Here is a 25,468-nt window from a genome sequence, read left to right on the forward strand (position 1 = left end):
GGTCATGGGCAATGCAACAACATTTTACCGACACTTTTAATGAAGACTTAGATGATGATGATGAAACACAACCCCCGAAAATCCCATGGAGATACATGTCTGCCAAATCACATACACAAGACAAACCGCCTAGAACTCGAGCCAACGAAAGTTTGAAAATTTATGACTAAGAATAGGAAAACCAATCGGCTACATGTACCCTATGTGGACAAGTATTTAGTTTTAAGCAAAGCTATGGTGGAACGAGTACAACTAAATGGTCATATAGAACCAAACATATGGATGTTTGGGGAGAGCAAACGGGTTCAAATGTGGGGGGATTCAAATGACGATAGACCCACGAACCGGTAGGAATTTTAAGTATGACAAGAAAAAGAGCGTGTAGAAATAGCTAAAATGGTAGCTTATGATTGTTTACCATTTTCCTTTCCATCGGGTAGGGGTTTGTTACTTACATTCAACGTTGTTATAATCCGTTATTTGAGGGTATTTCTAGAAGTACTTGTAATGTTATAGATTTGTCTAAAAAATATAGATTTTATTTACTTCGTGTATTTAATTCTTTAAATTGTAATGTTTGTCTTACGGCCCATTTGGGTCTTAGTCTTAACAAGTTAGATTTTTTGCTATTACATGTCATTGGGTTGATGACAAGCTTTGCTTTTTTATATGATGAAGGAAAAGGTGTGTCACGATGGAAAATTTTTAGCGGATTCAATGTCTACTATTATGAGATTTTTAACATTTATAGAAAAACACTTTGTATTGCTTTAGATAATGCTTCTAATAATACAAAGGCGATTGGTCTTTTAAAGAGAGAATTAAACCCTCCGCTAGAAAATATTTTTCATGTGAGATGTAGTTGTCACATTTTAAATTTAATTGTTAAAGATGGTCTTGAATATTTTGACGATTCTATTCAAAAAGTTAGAAATGCGGTTGCGTTTCTTTTTTGTAATGCTTAATAGAAGAATTAGAGATTTTAAGAATGCTTGTGTGGAAAATAACCTTAGACCTAGGAAAATTCAAGTAGAAATTGAGACTAGGTGGAACTACACTTACATTATGCTACAACAAGCATATGAGTATAGGATTCCCATACAACAAATTCACAACAAATATAATACGATAGTGATGATTGATTAAATTTTTCGCATTTTTTGTGTTGAGCTCTTTTTTTATAATGCAATCTTGCTTTTTCTAGACAATTCTATCCCACGGTAACCGAAATTTTAGCCTACTTAGCGGAAATAGTTAGAGTTTTACAAGAGTATAAATATAAACCCGGTTATCAAGCGTCTATTTTTTGAAATGATAATCAAATTTAAGAAGTATTTTTTTCCCATCCCAACTTTATTTATATTGGGTTCTCTTTTAAATCCTTGTTTAAAATGTCTTATACTAAAAATTTGGTTGGTCAAATTTATACATTTTAGAAATTGAAGCGAGAGTTCAACCATCTTTAGGTAGAAGCGAACTTGCTATTGATGATGAGTTTAGAAATTTTTTTACTCATTATTGTAGTTTGGAAGAACGTGCTACCCATTGCTCCACGCCCTACTACTTCTCGGAGTAGCAAAAAAGGGCTTGTCGGGTTTAAAAGTTTTACATTCAACTTCTCTTCTTTATTAAAGTGCAAACCTTGATGAATATAACTTTTATTTGATGCGATAATATCAAGGAAGGATGACTTGGACGTCTTAGCATGGTGGAAGAAGTACAAGGCAAGTTATCCGATACTCTCAAGAATGGCTCGAGATATCCTTACGGTTCAAGTATCAACCGTGGCTTCGGAGAGCGCGTTTAGCCCAAGGAAGACAAAAATTGGAGACCATAGACATTCATTATCAAATTTTAGCTTGCAAGTACTAGTGTGCATTCGCGATTGGATTAGATCGAACAACGCAACCAAAACTTAGAAGCGGAGGAAGGCGAAGAGGAAGAAATTGAAGATTTGATAGAGTGGACCGGACCAAATGGAATTTGAAGATATTTCCATGACCGAATATAATGTGGAGGAAATTAACGAAATGGTTCAAAATTGGTGATTTTATTATTCGACTATTTCTATACTACTCATGTATTATTTGTAAGTTAAAAAAAACTACAACTTGCAAATAAATGTTATCCAAGAATGAATAAAATATATGGCTCATTGAGCTTTCTTAAATATTTTTACTTTTATAAAGTTAGGAATATACCTAAAATATACTAAGAATATACTTAAATTAAAAACTAGAAAGTTATATACTTGAAAAATAACTAAAATATACTAAGAACATACTTATAATATATATATATATATATATATATATATATACTATATATTATAAGTATATTCTTAGTATATTTTAGTTATTTTAGTTATATATATATATATATAAGTTATAAGTATATATAGTATATAACTTAAACATATATATATATATATATATATATATATATATATATATATATACATATATATTATATATAACTTAAACATATTTATATATATTAAGTTATATAACCTAAGTATACTTTGATACATATATTGATATATATATAAGTATATTCTTACTATATATATATATATATATATATATATATATATATATATATATACGTATATACGAATTTATAAACTTAGAAAACAATTAAGCTATAAATAACATAATATAATATATAAGTTATAAGTATATATAGTTTAGTTTATATATAATTATATAACCTACGTATATTGATATATATACGTATATTCTTACTATATTTTAGGTATATGTAGTATATAGTGTTAACTCATATAACTTAATATATATATGTATACCATTATAGCGACTTTACTTATAAACTTGTATAACATATGTATTTATACCTAAATATACTAATAAATACTATAATATATATATAATACAAAAAAAAAAAAAAAAAAGGTCTTTAACATATACTAGTACTTTGAATCTTTTTTTTTTTTTTTTTTTTTTGGGAAAATTGGTGGTCTTTAAGTTTTATCCTAATTATCACAAAATGTTACTTAGAGAATTAATAAGGGAGTAATGTTTTTATTTTTTTAAATATAATATAGCACGTTAAATTTTAAATGAGGAAAAAATTAAAAAAAAAAAAGGAAAAAAAAAAGAAAAAAGATAAATTTTCTACACGGTAAAACGAATATAATATATTGATAGTTGTATGACAGTTTTTCACCATTATAGCGACTAAACTGAAAGATCAAACAATTTAATATTATCATCTTTAACATATACTAGTACTTTGTTTCGGGGAAAATCTGTTTTTGTAATTATCACAAATGTTACTTAGAGAAAGGAGTTATAGTACCTATCGATGGTATACGCGGTAAAACGAATTGATAGAGTAATCACTTTATAATATATTGATGGATGGAAATGGTAGTATTCATTTCATGCATATAGTCAAGGAAATAGGAGGTCAGCCATCATGACCCTCTTCTGCGTGTACATTTGACTTCTTGATAAATTGATACAGTGGCACCCCAGATTATCCTACCGATCAATAAAGTAGGTGCAAATCTTAGAAGTCAGCACTAATTCTAACAAATTAAGACAAAACAAACTAGTAGGTGGGTTTTTTCCATGTAAATCTAAGTTACAGTGAGCAAAGTAATGTGATATTCATACTTGTGAAAAGTAACAAGTATCCCATAAAATATTCTTGGTTCGCATAAAGTGATTCGAACATTATATTTATGAAAAGAGGATAAATTGATAGTCCATCTAACCACTATCATGAGCGGTTTTTCAGGTGAAGTCCCACCATTTAATTATGGATGGTTTCTTTTAATTTATTACAGTATTATTTGGAAAAGAATTGTATTCATGCACATATATGAACAAAAGACTTAGCATTATCGTTGACAACAGCACAACACACTTGCCAGTATATGACAAGAACATAGTCAAAAGTTTGTTTCTTGTCCACACGTGATCAACTTGAAGTAGAAACGGCAAGCTCCTTCGGTAATAAACAACACCACCTTTGCAGCTGTTTTGTGAATCTGCTAGTTATCCAGTTTGCCAAAAAGGTGATTCGAAAGCAACAATAAAATAATACATTAATTTAGTATTTCATGGATGACGTACTAAAGGACAGTCATCCAAGTTCCAAAACCATGCATGAATCTAGCTAGGTAGCTAAGATTTTCTGTAGCCAGCATTTGCAAATAATGGCAAGAACTTCAAATATTCTTTCGTAAGCATAGGATTATTTACAAATCCGATTTTTCTTTCCATTTTTTACAAGAGCCTATTTCTTTCTCAATTCCTTATTTTTTTTCTTCAATTTATTGGAGAACCTTTGAACCTACAAATAGGATAAATCAGGAGGGTCAATTCAATCCCCTTTTTCTTTTCCATAAAAAAATTAACTTCGACACACTAGCTAATTATAATAATGTAATTGTTTTATACTATCATGTCATTTATTATAAAAATTATTCATAATAAGTAGAACTAGTTACCTAGCTAAAAATTAAAGCATACTAATTAAGGGTAGAATGAGAAGAAGACTTTTAAAATTTGTTCTCTAAAATAAGCCTTAGATTGCTAGAAATCATCTTATTAAGGGAATAAAATGAGAAGTTTAAAGTTAAATCGTTACTATTAAATATAGAAATGTATGGTGCTACGTATATTGAGACAAAAGGAGTACTTGCTACAACAAGCTTAGTCATGCATTTCATTATCAGTGTACATAAGTTAAGAGTTTAATTAAATTTTATACACCTCCTTAAAAAGCGAGATTTGTAATTTTAAAGATAAGCCAAGTTATAAAAATCTTTACAGTGGATATAAGTAATATCCCCTTTAATTTTTTTTTTCTCTGTGTGTGTGTTTTTTTGTTTTGTTTTGGTGGGCTAGTGGCGTGTGGGTTACAGAGGCCGGCCCGTTCGTTTTTTAAAACACTGTGGGGCAAATAAGGACAACCAAGTGGCTCCATCAACTCTTAAATATAAATTCATTCTGATAAGATGGCTTAAGAGGCATTTGCTAGTAAAGTGGTGCAGAAAATGGCGAGGAAGAGCAAAATGAAAATGGGACGTAGAATTTAGCAACATCAAGTTGATCACTTGGCGGTCTAAAGAATGGATGCGAGAGATGATAAGAGAGCTTAGAGACATTATGCATGGTAAGCTTTTGCATGGAATTAACATGATTTTGCTATCTTTTTTTGGATGAACCAAATTAACATCCCATTACAACTTCCCAATTGTATCATTTTGTTCCTTCTTATCTATGAACGATCTTTCCTTTTCTTATGAGGCAGTAGCAAAGCTACCTTGTCCAATGGGAGTCCTCTTCGCCGGAATATTAGACTGTATAAATATGTTAACGTTTTTATGTATATATATTATGTGTTGATTTTCTTTGACTTATTTGTATATACTTTTTTAATTTTCTTAATACCCTTAGTGAAAACTCTGGATCTATATTGCTCTGAGAATGTGGTATATGTGCGTGCCTTCGATTTATATACACATGTAAACTATATTCTTCTTCATATTTGTAATTAGTCGATGGAGACATTAACCAAAAAATAAGGAATTATCTAAGAAATTTGTCACTAAATTGCCTGGAGCTAGCATAATTTTTTGATAATCCATTGTTAATCCGTCGTTGAACAAGATTAGTGACGAATTTTTACTGTTATTAGTCAAAAGATTTCTGTTGCTAATTTATAATTTTTTTTTATGGTGTTAATGTTATACCATTTGATTTATAAAAAACTTGCAGCCAAAGCTAGCTTAAGCAGAGCTTAAGTAGTTTTATATTTTAAATTTGGCATGAAAAACAACTCTTAGTTTTTGAGTTTTCAAGTCTAATCAGCTAGGAACTATTCTTTCATTTTGGTGTGTATCATTTATCATACATAAACACGTAAGATTATGGTACACTCTCTTGGATGTAATTTCTTTTTATTTTCTATCAATTATGCCCTAAAGTTTTTTGGAGTGCTTTAACTACTTTGATGTGTAATTTCCTTTCTTTGTGATTGATTTATGACTTTATTGATAATTGATAATCCATAATTAAGCGCAAATTACACATGTTTATTCTTTTGCATTGACGCATGCATTTCTTTTCCAAATGCATATTATAAGTTTTCCCTAAGTTTAATCATGACTTATTTTATGCTTGAGTTGTTAGGTTGAAGCAATTGTTAGAAAGTATCTATTTTTTCCATCTGAGGAAATTTTATATAATGGGGATCTCATGGTTTCTGATTTAACAATTTTGAAATAAATATAATTTTACTAGTTGATAGCTAGTGTACTTTAATTTGGGATACATTAATTAAACTTTTAGATGGTTGTCTTAGTACTCTTGGAAGATTCTAATCTTGCTTTAATTAACTAGAATTTTATGTGGGAAACCAAATTGAAAGACCTCTCATAAGTTAGTTTTACATATTTAAATAATTTTACATCTTTAAACTTAGGGATTTTTGCAATTTAGTCCCTCAGTTATTTATGAATTCTGATTTTGATCCTTGTAATAATTGGTTAGACATATTTAATTTAACTTCCAATTAACTGAAATATGAATTTCGGTTCATTTATATAGAAAATATTACAGTATCTTTAGCATTATATCACCCTTCAAATATGAAGTAACAAGAAAAAGTTTAACACAATAATCGATAATTGGATTGCACTTAATAATTTGTTAAGTTTGAGAAGTTTCATAGTTTAAAGGATAAAATATGGAAATACCAATTAATTTAAGGTTGAATATACTTAATTAGAAATTACAAGTACTAAACATAGAATTTAACAATATTAAGGGACTATAAGTACTAATACCCATTAAGCTTTTTAATAAGTAACTCAAAAATGTGATATCTTGAGAAAGTCGCCGACCGCCTCCTAGGGGCTTGATCACTAGCCAATGGGAGGACAGGAAAATATTATTTCAAATTGAAAAGATAGAATACTGTTTTTGAAAGAATTTATTTCATACTCAGCTACGTATAATTTTAGGAAAAAAAGAAAATAAGTTATACTGTTAATAAACTGAAATTTATAGTTTTACTGTAGAATAGATTGTCTCAGTACCTAAAATATTGATAAATTAATATTTTAGTACTTGTGATATTTAATTAAGCACATTTAGCGCATTATTAAATTATCATACCCTTTAATTATTCATGTGCTATGTTAAATATATTCATGTGCTATATTAAATGAACCAACTTTTGTATTGTTACTCCATGAACACAAAAAATGATTCTAAATATTATTTTTTGCGCAGTGTACATATTTCATCCGCCCCTGCTTATAATTTATAAATAATGTAGGTACAACATAGTTCCCATGCAAAGAGATCAAAAACTCACTCTTTAATTTATGAAAGGTTCAAACATGTTTAGGATTAAAATCAGAATTTAACGATAATTGAAGGATCAAAAGTGTAAGCATCCTTTTTGTATGGTCTGATTTATGCTCTAATTGATAGCAACCAAGAAAAAGTAATTCCACTGTTTACAGCTAATTATTTCATTAATTGGCGAATAAAAGTGAATAAGAAATTCTCATTATTCTGGTGTTTTCTTCTTTCTGTTACAGGACAAATGAAATTAGGAAACGGAAGCATAAGAAGCATTGGTTTCTGGATCAAGTGCCAAATCTAGACTGTTTCCAACACACAAATCTACGGAAGACATATTGCTAAAATGATGCAAATCTTATGATTTCAAGTTAGTGGATAATACTCAAAACATTTATTCCATATATGTAAATTTAGTAGACCTATCTATGTTCAATATTTAGACAGACATGCATGCAGGGTTAATGTTACTCTAGTATGTTTCCATTTCAAGAACTTCATATGCCCTCTCCTTAGCTATGAAGGACTCTTTTTTTTGTTGTGAAAGTTGCCATTTCAAATCCAATTATCCAAACCCTCTAATGTTAGAGAAGTGACACATGCCTCCCTTTTAAAGATTAACCCTTTGAGTCATATACATGGTAGACCGTTTGCGACTATTTAATTAATTCAGTTTCGAAATCATTTCTTTATTTTTCCTTTTTCTAAACTGGAACAATTTTTCTTTTTCGAGAAAAAACACATTTGATTTATTAAATACACATTTGATTTATTAAATACACATTTGTCACAATTGTTACTCCTAAAGAATTCAAACTCGCAAGTCGTAACGAATTTTGAGCCGTCGGACATAGACACGTGTCAGACAACTGGACCAAAGTTCATAGTTAATTTTAGACCCGCGTCGCATGGAATCAACCAACCCGTTATCCCATTTTACGAAACCCCATTTCATCACATAATCAGAAAAGAAGGGACGCAAAATGGACTTGAAGATCAGAGACGTAAAAGCTGTAACCGCTAATTTTTTGAATCAAATTTTCACTTTACTCCGTAAGTGTTTTTTTTTCTTTTTTCTTTTTCCCGCGCTTTCTTTTACCTCGAATCAGTTGAATTTTTCTCTGTTTTTATGTGAATTTAATGTAGTCACATCTTTACTGATTCTAATTTTATTTTTTGCTGTCCATATATTATGAGATTATATGCAAATCAAACATTAAATCATTGTTTATAAATGAAATGGGGGTAATCCACAGCAAATTCAAGTTTGTAGTGGTTTAGTTACTAAGGTAATGATATGATTAGCGAGCATACACTTTGGAAATTAGGTTATGCAATGTTAAATTGCAACACAAGCTAAGTTCTGATTATGGGATCAATAGCTGAAGAAATATAAAATTAGAAATTGGATCAGTGAAGAAGATTACTACTTAATTATTCCCTCTGTCCCAATATAAGTGTCAGTGTGTCACCTTAGCAAAAATCACGCCTGTTAAGAAATCAATAAATACAATGTGGAGTTTACTAAACTACACCTATTTATTATGTTTTTTTCGAATTGAACAATGTTAAAGAGGACTACTTCTTTAACGCTAAAGGCATAGTTGGAAACACTTGACAACTTTTGTCTTCAATTCCTAAGGTGACACTTATTTTGAGATGGAGGAAGTAACTCACTTAATATATGATTAAAGCGCTTCTGAATAAGTGGACGTTTTTAGCTTTCTATAGTTATCCGCAGTGGCGGAGCCAGGATTTTCTGTAAGGGGGTTCAAAAATATGAAGAAGTAAACATACGAAGAAGCCAAGGGGGTTCAACACCTACCATATATACATAAAAAAATAATTTTAACCTTCAATATACACTGTAATTTTCTGCCGAGGGGGTTCACACTTGGCTCCGCCCCTGGTTATCCGGTTATCCTCTCTGTAAAATCACTGACACAGCAGTTGAGATTATGGTAGGATGTTTACAAAATTAGCCAGGTGGCATCTAATTGCCCCCAAAAGGGTGGAAAATTAGAACTTTTTCTATACCTTTCTGAATGGGATAAACGGAAAAAACGGAGATACTGGTCTGGATTTATGATTCTCTTATATGTGAGATTGACGAAAATGTTGATGTCCATATTATTAGCAATTTATTCTTATTTTCTGAGGAGGTGAGCTTTTGCTCTATGAAGATCATGGTAAGTTATCAGCTTGAATTAGGACCAATGGCTATGACTAAGACATTTATGTACTTTGGTGGTATAATGAATTAATTTGAAATAAAAACCAAAACAAATAAGATGAAGAAACTGCAGTCAATTAGAGTAGCATTAAATTCTGATACTGCAAAGGAGATTATTGTTTTATGACGTGGAATAGAGCGAGTTATCAACATGATCAGCAAAGGTGATGACTGCATCATTTATTCCAATAACTGCAGTAAGAAATATATGTAAAGAAGAAACAATTCAGTTTAAGAAATTGTAGATGTATTTGTCATGATGATTAATTAGTTGGAAGGAGCTCTGAAATGATAAGTGGATAGTGTTGGTCAAAGACAGCTTGGACCTCTGATTTTAAGTAGATCACCCTGTTGAACAGTTTTATAGACTCATCAAGTGACATGCCAGAATACGGAACTTGAGTCTGAAACACTCTTCCTTCTTAGCTTACAATGGGAAAACAAAATAAAGAAAAAGATTATAATAAATAGTTGCTGTTGTGCTGGCTAATTTCTGGGCTACATATACAGAACAAATATAGTTGGAAGGTGGTTGTATCTGTATATGGTTGCGATGGTTAATCACACTAATGTTCTTTGCAGGTGTAATTAGTTTATGATCTTAACTAATTCTCGTTGTCAATTTACTCTCAATCTACCTTGACCGCGAGTATGTGTTCCAAGCAAACGCGTGTACCAGAGATGAATGTGGCTTGAATGTTGAAATGTATGATCTACATTTGGATTAGGACTACCTTTTAAACAGCTTGTATGTTTTAATGCGGTGAATGCATTGAATTTTTGCTATTTGGAAAAAAACATTAAAATGTCCAGTTTGTAGCATCTATCTTCTGAAGTCTGGTGTTAGCCAGCTGACGTAAAGCATTGGCTCAATGAAGCCTGATGGTGCATTTGTATGTTGAAATTATGGCTCCATAAATCATACGGGGCCTCCATGAGAACCCTACTTGAGAATAAATGGAATGGTAAACTTTGTTCCAAAATTTATTTGTCACAGTGACGTCTCGTACATGGAGAATGAAGAGACCCTCACGGTTGATATTAGAGTGTATCATAAGAAAAACAGCTACTGGTTATATGCATGTGTATTTAAAAGTACAAACACAGAGGTTATGCAGCAGAGAGTTTGGGTGTAAAGAAGCGATTTCCTGTGTGCTCTGATCTGCTGTCTCATTTACCATGTATAATCTTCATGAGTTTATTTTTAATTTGTCTATGTACTTTGCTTCCACGATATCTTCTCCAGAAATGAAGTCAAGGAAATCGCTGAAGCTTCCTTCTTTGTAGGACAAGATATGTTGTTCATTGACAAGCTCTGATGCAGGTCTAACTTTTTTACCTAAAGCTAGACTATGAAGACTGGCAATCGAAATGCGTTTTCTTTCTGAGTTAACTGTTGCTCGGTGGAGAACGCTTTTGTATCTGCCATTGCTCAATACTTCCATCTGATCTCCCAACTGAACAATGAGAGCTCCTTCAGTGAGTGGAACTGAATGCCACTTCTCATCTCGATCCATGATTTGCAAGCCTTGATGATTTTGTAGAATGATGGTTAGCATACCATAATCTGTGTGTGGTGGCAATCCTAATGTAAGATCTGGCTCAGGACATGCTGGATAGCAATTAACTGCCATGACCTGGGAGCCTTCCACAACGTCTTCATGTAAGTAATTCTGGTTTAGTCCTAAGCTCTCAAATATCACTTCCATGAGTTTTTCTTGCAACTTTTGTGCTGCCATGGTGTAGTTTCCCATATTCTTCCTTCATGAAGAACTTCTTTAGGTTCTTGAAGAAAGTAAATCGAATTCTTGAACAGTACGAATATGCATCTATAAGACAAACTTATCTGCTAAACGTATTCAGCAAAGAAAATGAAAGACTTACTTGTAACATGTGGGATTTGATGGCCACAAGTCAATCCAAGTTGAGGTTGGATTGGCGTAGTGCTTGAGGAAGTCTCTCCAAAAGTGTACTTTATCTTTGACATGATTTAGACTGGTACCATATCTTACGGGGTCATGAACATTTGAAGACAATAGATGCCTTTTATCTTGAGTCGGTAAATTGAAGAATTCACTTGCAGCATCTATGGCATCGTTCATGACTGACAATGGGATTTCATGGTTAACTACCTGCGAAGTCATTTATAGCGTGCATGCTGTTATTTTACGTTCAGGGTGGCTTTGTGAATAACTTCATATTTTCCTTCCTGTTAGACAACCTAAGTAGCTGAAATCTAGGACATCTGTTTTAATGAATCTGAAAATAAAGGGAAAGAGAAGATCGGAGATGAAGCCTGGGACCCTATTGCACAATGTGTGTGACATGAAATTCTTTCTTCTTCATGATTTCAAAATGTTCTTTCGATATGCCGATAATCTGACGACATCTTTTTTCGTACTTGGTGCATGCATATTCTTCTTATTTGAATCCTATCGCGAGGAACTTTATGTATGATGAAGTAAATAAATAAGGTAACACTATCTTATTCTAGTGCGTGATTGCAGGTGACATGGACAGGACACGACAAGTAGTACCTGGAAGAAACCAAATTCCTTGCAAGCCAGGTGTACTTGCTGGATTATCTGAGGCCGGTGAAGAGGGTGTTGCAGATAAGCTAGATCCACAATTGGCAAGCATGTGTTACACGAGGTTCCGTTTGGCCGTAGGGTTGGTGGAAGGATGTAACGCTTGGGAACATAGGTTAGTCCCTCTTCATTAAGTGTCATGGCACTAGTAAATGAACCATTTGGTGAAGCTAAGCTCTCTCTCATTTTTCCCAACTATATCGTGCTCTTTTTCCTTTAAGATTATGGCTTTAACTCCCTATTTATAAGCAGGAAATATGAAGATATGATTGGAGTTTTTAATTATTTATCCAGTTATTTATGTAGTGTAATAAATATATCTATAATATGATGGTACTATGACTTTAACCAATGGAGAAATAGAGAATATCGAGAAAAGCCAAAGAGTGAAACATTTTAGTAAATGTCGGCTCCAATAGTTGAATCCGATAGAGTAACAGTGTTCAGATTCAAGTGGGTGTGAGCCCACGCGGCATGAGGGAGAATGGTGATCTAATTTTGCACGTGCGGTACGTAGGCACTCTGGATATGGAACATTGTTCTTTTTTCGCTTGACTTGATTTTGTGTCACTTATCAGGGGCGTTTTCCCTGACACGGAACAAGCAGAGTGGATTACTAAAGGCGGCAATTGTCATAGATAATTTAAAGTATATGAATTTTTTTTTCTAGAAATATTCATGATAGCTTAGGATCATAGGATGTACTCCCTCCTTCTTAATTTATATAATATAGTTTGACTGGACAAGAAATTTAATAAATAGAAGAAGACATTGAATCTTATGGTCTAAAGTAAGCCACAGATATTTGTGTAATTATAAATCATCTCGTTAAGCGTGAAAGACAAAATTTAAAGTTAAATTTTTGTCAAATAAAAAAAATGTATCATTCTTTTTGGGACAGACTAAAAAGAAAAGTGTATGACATAAATTGGGATAGAGGGAGTAATATTTAATAACTTTATTGTGAATAATCCGTTTTTGTTTATTTAGTGAGCATTTGGACATAAAAAATGTGAAATTTGAAAAAAGAGGTACTTGGAAAAAAGTTGAAAACCAGTATTAAATTGAAGTTGTGTTTGGACATCAATACAATTTGGAAAAATTAAAATTTTTGCAAGTGATTTGAGTGAAAAATGTGAAAATAGGTTTTTAAAATTTTTCGAATATCCAGTAAAATTCCGAAAAAAGTAAAAATTATCCGTGGCCGAACGGGTACTTAAGCATTTGCTTCTAACTTGCACTGTCACTTTCTTTTATCTCCTGTTGTTTAAATACTCCAACCTTTTTGTTCTCTCACTTTTACAAGTCAAATTTATTTAGCGTGTATATATCTTTTTCTTCTTTGAAGTATTATTTTGTTGATGATTCTTGAAACTGAATAGAGCATATCATTATTTAAGTTTCACATTAGTTTTGTATTCTACATTCAAAATTTCCGGATGACATTTGTTTATCTTTTTCTAGTTATTAAAAATTTGTTGAATTTAAAGCATATATAAAGGTAAGATGGTTTAGTAATGAAAGGTAATAATTATCATGTATTACAGAGAGAATTTCTCACAAGAATAATTTGATAGATCATAAGTTCGATTATTTGTTTGATTGTTGCTTATTATATATTGGCTTATTGTAGCAATTGGACTTATCCATAATTCTAGTTTACTGAATGAATTGAATTTTTATTTTATGTAAAAAGAATGAGAAAACTGCCACAGTGAGTTTGGGTTTTCTTTTTTCAAATGAAGACGGAACAAATTCGAACTAACCTATGCCAGACTCCAGTTTCTTGAAAAATTGAACGGGTTTTCCACCTTTTGAAGGCTATTGAAAAGTAGCTAGTTGTTGTAAAATTGTTCGAACATAGTTACAGTACTTTTTAACGCAAAAAGAAATGTATAGACAAAAATACCCGTAGCTAAAACACAAAAAAATTGTGTTGAACTTCCACTTTTATAAGTTCGAAATTCAGCACATTATTCCAGAGTTCAGTTTTTGCATTTTAGATCCTGATAGGGGCGGAACTACAAGGTGCAAAGGGGTTCAACTGAACCCTTTCGTGTTAAAGTTATATCCTATATATAAGGTCAAAACGGTTATTTATGTATAATTAAGTTTTGAATCCCCTATTGCAAGTTCTAGTCTAGCTAGAGACATTGTTTTTTCCTTTTTGGATCTCCTTGTCAAAAGTAATACTCTAAATTTCATGTTACGTTGTAATTGTATTTGTTTGTTGTGTTTGTAATTTGGAGTAAAATAATGTACCATAATGAGTGAAATAATATTAAAGAATTATTTTGTTAGATATCAAAAGTGAAATTTGTATCACGATTGAAACAATGTTAAAACTTATTTGACTCATGGTATGTCGTGATAAATTTATTTTTTTCAAGTGAAATAGGTACCATTATAAACGGTATCTCAATAATGGTACCTGTAAATTTTTCAAGAGTGAAATTAAGTACTTATTATATAAGTAAAATAATGTTAAGAGATTATTTCATCATTGTACTTCCTTATACTCCATAAATTGGGTCTCTAGTATATACTCCATAAATTGGGTCTCTAGTATATACTCCATAAATTGGGTCTCTAGCAATATCCTAGAGTTTATAAGTCCGAATTTCGCTTTTATAAGATTAATTTTTCTTTGTACTCTAGGATTTTTACTGTAACTGTCATGGAGTTTCAACAATATTATATAGGTAAGGTGTTGTCAAGCTCTGTTTGTGACTTATGATAGCCTATAAGAACGAGATGGGTAGGACATATTTTCTACTTTCTAGTTTACACCTCTGGCATTCTCTCTACGTTCTATGTCATTCATCAGTAATGGCCATTATAATACCATCTTCAGCATATTTAGAGTAGCTAACTCATATAAAAGCTGAATGTCCTCCAAGCGAGCAAGAATCAATGCATTACCTACAGGCTACATGAGCCTACATCTCTGAGTTATATGAATTTCTTTCTTGTTATTGCTCATCCACTCTTCCATTGTGCTTAAGAACCATTTTGCATGGAATGTATAGTCTGTAACATCGAACGTACAGAAAAGCTGTGCTCTTTGCAGTGCTACTTCCTCTTTATTACTACTAGCAAAATGCATTTTTTGACGAGCATATTTCCAACTGATTCCATCGTGTATGTTTAGTGTGTATATATACGGAGCTGTTCTTCTTTTTTTTTTTTTTGTTTCCATCTGGTGTTTGGTATCCGTGTTGGAGTCTGACTATATCTGGGTTTATACCAAAAAATCTTAAAAAGGAGATGAAGGGCTCCCACCAAATGCGATATATATTGAGCTCTGCGATCTTTAAATTCCAAGTGGGTGCGCGCAGGTTATGGAAACCTTTGCAGAGCTCTCTAACTGTACTTTGAAGGGAAATTCCTTCCTTATCTTCAACTACACTTGGTTCACGAAACTTCCATCAATCCTTCCATGGTTTACAACTGGCTGCAAGTTCTGCATGCCTCATTGTCAAAAGCTGCTTGAGTTGCTCTATTATTTACAAGTTATGACGGACGGGCAAGCTCTTGGAACTATTTATTCTACCTATCATGTTTAATTCGTCACAAGTTGAGATGTATTGGAAAAATTTGCCTCTGTTGTTCAATTATTTTTTCCTCCACTTTATAAAGAGTCATTTTCATAATCTACAAATAATATGCTACACATTATAACTAAAAATATATGTTGTTAAATGGTTGTTGGAACACTACAATACATTTCCATCATCATTAATTTTCTTAAAAAAGTAAGTCGGTCAATATATATAATTGAATTTTTTTTATCCAATAGACAAAATATTTGCACTATCTTCAATTAATATAACTTATTAAAACGTGTCCCAATTTCTACCTCATCGGCAAAGCTAACTTCTGCGCACGTTGCAATTAGAACTTATATATGACTGCAACAGAAGTTACTCTCCCATTCCCCATCCGAGAAAAGGGCAAAAGAGATGAAATATTCACTGAAACTAAAAACATCTTATAGGTATAATTAATGCAGGAAAAGTGGTATTCATGCATATGAGCTAGGCATAACAAAAATCGATATTAATAGCAAAAGAACATGCCATATTTAGAGATGATATGGTCATACTATGAAGTTATAGATCTTCTTGTCCACACGTGACCAAGTTGCAACCAAAACAACCACTTTGACACAGAAATCCAATAAACTGCAATATGCACCAAGGCATGCAGCTGTTTTGTAAATCTGCTGGTTTTCATCAGTTTGTCAAAAAGCAATAATACAATGAACACTAGTACCCTTTTATTATGACGCACTAAAGGACATTATATTGAAATATTGTCCAAAAACATGCATGAATCTAGCTAATTTCAGTATGTAGCCATCATTTTCAACTCTTTCGTAAGCACGCACCGTTTACACATGGTACTCAATCCTTTCCCTTTTTCTATTTAAATTACCTATGTCCATTTCGTTTTCAATTTAGAGCTAAAAAAGTTATCTTTTTATGTTTAGTGAAGTTTTAATTTTAAAATTTATTATATCTTAATGACCCTATAAGAAATGGCATAACATGTTAAAAAAAACATGATACAAAATGGTACTTTTGGTATGTTATACATACGTTTAGTTTAAAATTTCAAGATTAAAAAGTTTTCATTATATTATTAAACTTTGTGATGAGTCAAGCTAATTAAGATATATAAAAATGAAATGGATGGAATATTTCTTGTATCTGAGTATTTTGATAGGTAAAGAGGAGGGAATTAAAAAAGGGTATGTCCCCGCCTTTTTTTTTTTTTTCCTTGGGCGTGTTTTGTTTTCTTTTGGTGGGTAGGGCTTGTACTTTTGTACAAACTAAGAGTAGACCATCTGCCTATATATATAAATTCTTTGTGATGAGAGTAGGACTGTAGGTGAATATTGGTGGAGAGAAAAACATATTGAAGAAGAAGGAAACAAAATAGTCATACTAGGCAGCATTCAAAGTTGATAAATCCTGCAAAAGATAGGCGATTCTTGCGAAGCAGGGGGTTTACTGGATAGCTATTATGCATGGTACGTTTGCATGCAGGAATTGGCATGTTTTTTGGCCTTTTAATGTAGAGTATATGATAGTAACAAAGACATGCATTCACAACTTAATTTCCCATTTCTAACGTTTTATTCTTTCACGATCTCTTCCCTTTTCCATTTCCTCTGAGGTTTTAGTACATGGATGCTTTCAAAATAATATATGGACGTTTTCTTTTCTATCAGGGGAAGGGGATGCACACTACTGATGGGGAATAGATTTAGTTTTCCATTTCTAACATTTTATTCTAACAAAACATGATATACATGCTCTTCTCTTTTCCATTTCCTCTGAGGTTGTGGTATACGGATGCTTTCAAATAATAACGAGGTCTTTTTTTTTTTTTTTTTTTTAATTACGTCCGGGAAAGGGCGGGGGGTCAGGGATCCACTTCAAGTGCGAAAGGCAGGAAGCTCATCAAGTGAGCTAGCTAGCCCTCAACCCAATCAAAGCATCGACATTCTTCTTTAATTTGATGTTAATGTTGCCGTGTTTCTACACAATTTATCTTGAACTTTAAAGTATAATCTTGAAAGCTTTCTTTCAATTGCTATATATTTATAAATCGTACACTCCACTTGAGATATATATTCTCTTGGATATAATTTCTTTCAATTTAAAACTGGCAATTAAGTGAGGTTGAGTACTTTCGGTATTTGTTTCCTTAATTTCCTTCTGATATTTGACTTATTTGATAATTAATAATAAAAGCAGTCAATTGGACATGATTATTCTTTTCCCTTGCATATACATTCTGTTTTCCAATTATGTAATTTAATCATGACTTTCTTTAAATTTACACAGATTTTTAATTTGAAATATGCTTTTGGAATAAACAGATTTTTATTAGTTGGTAGGTATTGCAATGGGATACCATAGCTGATAAATTTTGGGATGTTTGACTTAATTAGTAATTTATTATAGGAAGAAACTCTACTTTAATAAGAACTTATTCTCATATGAGGGAAAATTCATATCTTTCTTTTAATTTTAACTGGCAATTAAGTTCGGTTGAGTACTTTCCCTATTTGTTTCCTTCATTTCCTTCTGATTTTTGACTTATTTGATAATTATTAATAAAAGCAGCCAATTACACATGTTTATTCTTTTCCCTTTGCATATACATTCTGTTTTCCAAATATGTAATTTAATCATGACTTTCTTTCAATTTAAACAGATTTTAAATTTGAAATATGCTTTTGGAATAAACAAATTTTTATTAGTTGGTAGGTATTGCAATGGGATACCGTAGCTGATAAATTTTGATATGTTTGTCTTAATTAGTAATTTAAAGGAAGAAACTCTACTTTAATAAGAACTTATTAGATCTCATATAAGGGAAAATTCATAGCTTTAAGTATCTATATATGGTAAGTTATTCTTTATAGTTGATCAAGGAAATAGAAGTTCTGGAAATAGAAGTTCTTTCTTTTCCTTTTTCATTAATTAAATATATATGTTCAACTCAAGAGCGAATTGAAGTACTTATAAATATAATATCCGGGGAAAGATGTTTGATCAGCCAATGGGAGAATAGGAAAAGATTATTCCACTTGAAGAAAAACATAGAATAATAATTTCTCCTTAAATGGGAAAACAATTCTATGAAGCATTTATTTCATATTAATTTACCCTATATTCGTTTTCTTTTAAATTTGTAAATATAAATAAATTCACACTTGCGGTATTTTACCGTGGTTTATACTCTAATTTATAAGAGACCAACACAATATTGCAACTTTTTCTTTGTTCTAGGTGTATCTTATATATTAATTAGCTGATATATGCTTTAAATGGTTTACATTGTATAATGTGTATAAAATACTTATAAGATGCGTTGCGAGAAAGAGTAAGGAGTTCATCTGAATCTCTTTTTCCGAAAATCTGTATGTATAAGATTAAAATTATTTTTTATGTAAATAATAAAAATTTAATTATTTTAACTTTTTCATGTATCTATTAAGTTATATTTTAAATTCTTTTAGTGAAAGTTTTATATCATCACTAATTCACTATTACATGAATATGCGTGGCTTTGTGTATTTTAGAATTCTTGTGTATTTGGAAGTTAGTGGTATTTTATTGTGGTTTTCTACTTATCTTCTCAGAATTTGGCATTTTTCAGGTGAAGCATAAGAAGCATCTATTTTGGATCTTAGTGCCTATCCCACTGTATCCAGCTCACTCCAGGGAATGATTCTCTACAACAATATCCATTGCCTACAAATTGCACTGCTCCTAATTGACATTCTTTTTATTTTCTTTCCAAGAAGTTTCCAAATTTTATTTTATTTTTAACAAAAAAATATGGTTTTGACATTTGAGAACGTTCCTTGCGTCTTGACATTTGAGAACTTTCTTTGCGTTGATAATATTCCTATAATTTCAATTTATAAGAGTCTAAAGTTAGAAAACAATTTTATATCCTCTGGTCTAAGGAGTATCGTCTAGCATACAATCACATTTAACTATTAACCACTTTAGTAATTTTATCTTACATAGTTCCATTACGTTATTAGCCTTTTTTCTTTCCCTTTCTGTCATTTTTTTATAGTTTCTAAATGCGAAATGAAATATATTACTAATAGTTAATGAAATTTTGATATATAAAGTGGGTTTTAGAACAAGTTAGAAGCATTAATTTGACAAAACGTAAATGTTTTTGAGATGGGATGGATCAATGAAATGATCAAGTTTGGCATTGACAGAAACAAATTCAGTATTTTAATTTTATTAGTTCTTAATCATAATTCTTTGTACTTATTTATTTTGATTAAGTTTTTTATATATAATAAATAAATTTCTCAATACAAAATATAAGAATTAGTTCAAACCTACTGAATTGAATTTTTATTGTGCTCCGCGCTTGTTCAAATTTACGCCAAATGTTTTATTTTCTTTTCTTAATGGGAAGTTGATTTATTGTAAAAGAAACATAAATTCATTTAAAAAAAATAAAATAAGCAGAGAATAAAATTTAATTGAACATCGTTGACCGGAATACAATGTACTGCAACTTGAGAAATAGTTTTTGAAAAGATTAGGACTTTTTTTTAATTTTTAAAAAAAACCCGTATTTGACCCACACTCCATGAAAATAAATTATTAATTGGTCTTTGGAAAACACTCAAAAGGTACTACGAAAGCTTTTAATTTGTGAGTCGTCAGATAGAAACACGTGGCAAACTAAGGAACCCAAAATCGGTAGAGCCGCGGCGTAGAAAATCAGTCCACCCCTCTCCCTGAAATTCCCCTGGGAAGAAAATTGAAAATCACAACTTCAATGGAGAAGAGGCTTAGCGGTAGGGACACAGAAACGTATAAAAGGCTGAGAGTTTCTATTTTTCACTTCCCTTTGTAAGTGTTTCCCGCGCTTTTTTGCCTTGAATCTGTTGGTTTTTTCTCTAATTTTTTTTGTTTTGTGTGTAAAAAAGTCTTTACTAATTATAGCGAGATTCATGTCAATCTACAACTTTTATTTGTTGTTATTCATATATTTTGAGATTATAAGCAAACGGTTTGGCATAAACTTCATGTAGCTGATTTTGTTTTAGTAACTAATTTATAATACTGAATAAATTGGGATAATTTCGTTTAAATACTTAAAATTGCGGCATAAACTGAATTTTGTAGGCTTCAGTGCTGAAGAAATTAGAAATACTTAGTTAGATCGAGGAGGAAAGTGAATACTTGTTATCCTCTTTGGAAATTTTTTACACAGGACAAAAAAGGAAGTTGGGGTCAAACAATGCCTAAAAGGGAGGAAAATTCTGCCATCTATATTAATTATCAACGTCAAATTTCTCTTTAAGAAAATATAGGACAAAGATGATGTTTTTAATTATTAAACGAGATATGAGGATATTTCATGCTTATTTTCAAAGGAGGATAACCTGTCACTCTATGAAGGAAAAAAGTGTATTATCAGCTTGAGTTATGAACTAACGATGACTAAATCTTATATGTCATGTATAGATATAAGGAATTATTGGAAGTAATTAAGATAAACAAACTGCAAGTTTTCATATAGAGAAACATTAACAACCGATTGTAATGATGCATGGAAACAACCTTTTAGGAAGTGGAAAGTATCGCCAAGTCATCTGATTAACAAAGGTGATGATTAGCCATTTAGTGCAATTAGAAATCAATTATGTGGATTGAGAACCATGAGTTCTCAGGCTCAAATCCTAGCTGAGACAACTGTTCAAGTCTTGGTGGTACTTGACTTTGAAGCCATGCTTCCCTTTTAGCTTACAGTCGAAACTTCTCAACACAAAACCAGAAAGAACAAAATAATATTTATATCAGAGCAGTTGTTATGCTTGCTATTTCTGCTATAGTTACAGAATATATTGTTGGAAGGCGATTTTTGTTGTATATGGTTTCGGTTGTAAATCAGTATAATGTTCTTTGAAGGATTAATGTCTTAACTAATTCTTTGAGTCAATTTACCAACCTTGTGTGAGAGCACATGCTCCCAATAAGTGCGTCTACCAGTGATGAATGTGGCTCGAGTTCTAAACTTGTGGTATGACCTACATTTGGCTTAAACTGGGAGAAATGTGCTGAATGCTATAAATACTTTTTGATTTGGAAGCTATTTGAATTTCCAGTTGCTGGCTTGTATCTGCTGAAGTCTGTGATATTAGCTAACTGAGATAAACCACATTGGATCTATTGAAGATCCTGACGATGCATTTTAATTTGTAGGTGGTGCAAAAATTATGGATCCTTAATTAAGATGAAGTGGCTAGTAAATCCGTTCCAATTTGATTCTTACAGTGAGGCCTCCTAGCATGAAGAAAGAAGAGCCCTTGTTTAACGACCAAAAAAAAAAAAAAAAAAAAAAAAAAAAAACCTTGAAGAAAGAAGAGCCTCTGATCAATGATAACAAAGTAGATAGGAAAGATGGCTACTGGTTATATGCCTTTGGATTTTAACAACCACAAACACAGATTGTACGATGTGGGGTTTTACGGGTGTAAAAATGAGAATTCCAGTATTTCCTGCTCTGCTGTCCATGTACTATAATCAGCAGGGATTTATTTTTAATTTGTCTATGTACTTTGCTTCCACAATATCTTCTCCAGAAATGAAGTCAAGGAAATCACTGAATCCTCCTTCTTTGTAGGACAAGATATGTTGTTCATCCACAAGCGTTGGTGCAGGCCTAACTTTCTTACCTAAAGCTAGACTGTGAAGGCTCGCAATGGAGAGGCGCTCTTTCTCTGAGTTAACTGTTGCTCGGTGGACAACACCTTTGTATCGACCATTGCTCAATACTTCCATGTGATCTCCCATCTGAACAATGAGGGCTCCTTCAATGAATGGAACTGGATGCCACTTTTCATCTCGGTCCATTATTTGCAAGCCCTGATGATTTTGAAGAATGATGGATATCAAAGCATAATCTGTGTGTGGTGGCAAGCCTAGTGTAAGAGCTGGCTCAGGACATGCTGGATAGCAATTAACGGCCATGACCTGGGAGCCTTCGGCAATGTCTTCATGTAAGTAATTAGGGTTTAGTCCTAAGCTCTCAAATATCACTTCCATGAGTTCTTCCTGCAACTTTTGTGCTGCCTTTGTGTAATTTCCCATTTTCTCCCTGCATGAATAACTGCTTTAGGCTCTCGAAATTATATTATTCTTGAACAATGAGAAGATATGAATCAGAAATCTTTCAGATGAAACATATGCAGTAAAGAATGCAAGTCTTACTTGTAACATGTGGGATTTGATGGCCACAAATCCATCCAATTTGAGACTGGATTTGCATAGTGCTTGAGGAAGTCTCTCCAAAAGGATACTTTGTCTTTGACATCATTTAGACTGGTATTGTACCTTACGGGATCATGAACATTTGAAGACAAGAGATGCATTTTCTCTTCATTTGGTAAATCGAAGAACTCAGTCGCAGCATCTAACGCATCTTTCATGACTGACAATGGAATTCCATGGTTGACTACCTGCAAAGTCATTTATTGCATGCATGCGGTTAGTTTACGTCCAGCTTGAATTAGTAAAGAACGTCTTATTCTCTTTCCTATTAAACCGATTAAACCGCTATGTATCTGAAATCTAGAACCCTAGAACCATGCTTAGAACTGCAAATAATGGGAAGAGAGGAGGAGATAAAGCCTAGAACCCTAATGCACCATGCTTGCTGCATGACGACGTCTCTTTTTCTTGACAGGGGCGGACCTAGCTTATAAGTTTTGGGTTCACGTGAACCCGTGAGCTTCTGGGACTCGTATCTGTATTAAGAAATTCACTAAATATCTATAAATATTTTACTGTGAACCCAATTATGATTATGTATTAACTTGAAATCATTATAGGAACCCACAAACTTCAAATCCTAGATGCCTCTCTGTTTCTTGATTTACAGATGCTTAGTACTTATCTACTTTTGGGGACACTGACATCTTGGTGGGTGCATATTGTTCTTCCTTGAATTGTATCAGCATGAGGAACTTTACGTATACTAACGTAACAAAATAAGATAAAACTATATCATTCTAGTACATTATTGCTGGTGACATGACATGACAATAAGTACCTGGAAGAAACCTAGTTCCTTGCAAGCCAGATGTACATCCTGGATTATTCGAGGCCTAAGGAGAGGGTCTCGGAGAAAGGATAGATCCACAATTGGCAGGCCTGTACTAGACAGGGTTCCATCAGGGCGTAGGGATGGTGGAAGAATGTAACATTTGGGTACATAGGTTAGTCCCTCTTCAATATGTGTCATGACACTAGTAAATGAACCATTTGGTGAAGCTGAGCTCTCTTTCATTGTATCCATTTATTACGTCCTTTTTTCTTATGTTTTCAAATACAACTTAAAGTCTCCCTATTTATAAGCAGAAAAATATGAAAGATTTTTTTGTTTTACTGTTTAAAATAATTTATCCAGATATGCAATGAATATGTGTAGTTATGTGATGATACCATGACTATAAGCGATGGATAAAAGTGTATACCTGGCGGGCGTTATGCTCATAATTACATGATTTGTCATACGATGAATATTGTTTATTATTATTATTTTTGGAGGCTGGAAATACCAGATGATGGTAATTTGTTAGTTTCACAAGTTGATCCAGGATATGGTGGGGAAAAAAAATCCAGAATGTAATTGAAGACAGAGACAGTGTTAGATTCAGGTGGGTGTGAGCCCACGCGCCATGAGAGAGATTGGTTATCCAGATATTTTAACGTGGGGTACGTATGCTTGTCATTTGCCTTTGTTGCGGATGTAAGCACTCTGGACTTCGGAGTCTTGATTTTTTTTTTTTTTTTGGTTCATGGTTTTATTTGAGTCAAATTATATTGGTTTGTTAAATATAATACAAATTAAAATAAATAAATGTTTAATCATTTTTCTCGTTTTCAACTTATGTCAGTTTTTCTTTCCTTTTTTACCCCTCCTTATCTCTTTACTTTGTGATACAAATGAAAAAGATACTGCTACTAGGTGTCGCGTTCAGTGGCGGAGCCAGAATTCTATTTGAGGGGGTTCAAAATTTAAAAAAGTAAACATACGAAGAAGCCTAAGGAGGTCCAACATCTACTATATATATATAAAAAAAATAATTTTAACCTTGTAAAAATAATATTTTTTTTCACCGGGAGGGTTCGGATGAACATCCTCAGCTCTATGCGGCTCCGCCACTGGTCGCGTTGGTACGATATAAACAAGTTACTGACGTTACGTTATTTTCTATTGTATACAAAGGGAAATGATGAAAATTTCAAATAGGATATTAGACCGTCCTTGAAGCATGATCGCACAAATAGTTGGAATTTTTCATGGAATGCACTCCTGTAACCGTAAAATTGTGTTGACCAATTTCCACCTTGCTATTTAAGTTAAATTCAGTTTTTATATTTAGCTTGTAGCAAGTGTTGGCAAATTTCAGACAAAAGCTTGCGTGCTCCTTCACCGTTTTTCTTAGTTGTATAATTCCTTGTTTATTGCACTGATTTGAAGCTTAAATAGTGATTAAAAAGTTAATTCGCTGGTTGGATTCTACAAAAAACTCCATAAAAAACTCACGGTGCGCTTTGGTTCGAAGCATTGAAGTTTATATTTCGTTTTGAAGCTGAAAATTCGTAGGTTGAACTGATGATATTCTTTTGTTGTTTGTGACTTGAGCCTGAGAAGGAGAAATTAGGACCACCTTTGTTGATGGTTGAATTCAAAATGTGTTAAAAATATATTGTTTGAGTATTGTTAAAACTTGTTGA

At 32.2% G+C, this 25,468-nt stretch overlaps 2 protein-coding genes and 3 long non-coding RNA genes across 7 annotated transcripts; 3 read left to right on the plus strand and 2 right to left on the minus strand.

Moving 5' to 3' along the window:
• The first annotated feature begins 4,994 nt into the window (after nt 1–4,994).
• LOC132062674 (uncharacterized) lies at nt 4,995–8,002 on the plus strand. The gene is made up of 2 exons (XR_009416225.1): nt 4,995–5,145; nt 7,583–8,002. It is a non-coding gene; the product is annotated as an uncharacterized LOC132062674 (long non-coding RNA).
• A 177-nt stretch (nt 8,003–8,179) lies between these two features.
• On the plus strand, nt 8,180–12,428 carry LOC132064147 (uncharacterized). Of its 2 annotated transcripts, none has more exons than XR_009416507.1 (3): nt 8,180–8,396; nt 9,503–11,239; nt 12,071–12,428. It is a non-coding gene; the product is annotated as an uncharacterized LOC132064147 (long non-coding RNA). The 2 variants fall into 2 exon arrangements; XR_009416508.1 differs by having other exon boundaries at nt 8,192–8,396; nt 10,159–11,239.
• On the minus strand, nt 10,767–12,353 carry LOC132064146 (flavanone 3-dioxygenase 3-like). The gene is made up of 3 exons (XM_059457041.1): nt 12,114–12,353; nt 11,461–11,708; nt 10,767–11,337 (listed from the first exon to the last, which is right to left on the minus strand). Exons 1-3 carry the CDS (start codon nt 12,348–12,350, stop codon nt 10,767–10,769), a joined length of 1,056 nt encoding a protein of 351 aa, XP_059313024.1. The 5' UTR covers nt 12,351–12,353.
• A 7,901-nt stretch (nt 12,429–20,329) lies between the features above and the next one.
• Nucleotides 20,330–22,908, plus strand: LOC132064149 (uncharacterized). 2 transcript variants are annotated; one of them, XR_009416510.1, is made up of 2 exons: nt 20,330–20,572; nt 22,309–22,908. It is a non-coding gene; the product is annotated as an uncharacterized LOC132064149 (long non-coding RNA). The 2 variants fall into 2 exon arrangements; XR_009416509.1 differs by having other exon boundaries at nt 22,356–22,908.
• Nucleotides 22,046–24,041, minus strand: LOC132064148 (flavanone 3-dioxygenase 3-like). The gene is made up of 3 exons (XM_059457043.1): nt 23,778–24,041; nt 22,937–23,184; nt 22,046–22,823 (listed from the first exon to the last, which is right to left on the minus strand). Exons 1-3 carry the CDS (start codon nt 24,021–24,023, stop codon nt 22,250–22,252), a joined length of 1,068 nt encoding a protein of 355 aa, XP_059313026.1. The 5' UTR covers nt 24,024–24,041; the 3' UTR covers nt 22,046–22,249.
• Between the last annotated feature and the right edge of the window lie 1,427 nt (nt 24,042–25,468).

The sequence above is a fragment of the Lycium ferocissimum genome, chromosome 7 (genome assembly GCF_029784015.1).
Source record: "Lycium ferocissimum isolate CSIRO_LF1 chromosome 7, AGI_CSIRO_Lferr_CH_V1, whole genome shotgun sequence".
NCBI lineage: Eukaryota > Viridiplantae > Streptophyta > Magnoliopsida > Solanales > Solanaceae > Lycium > Lycium ferocissimum.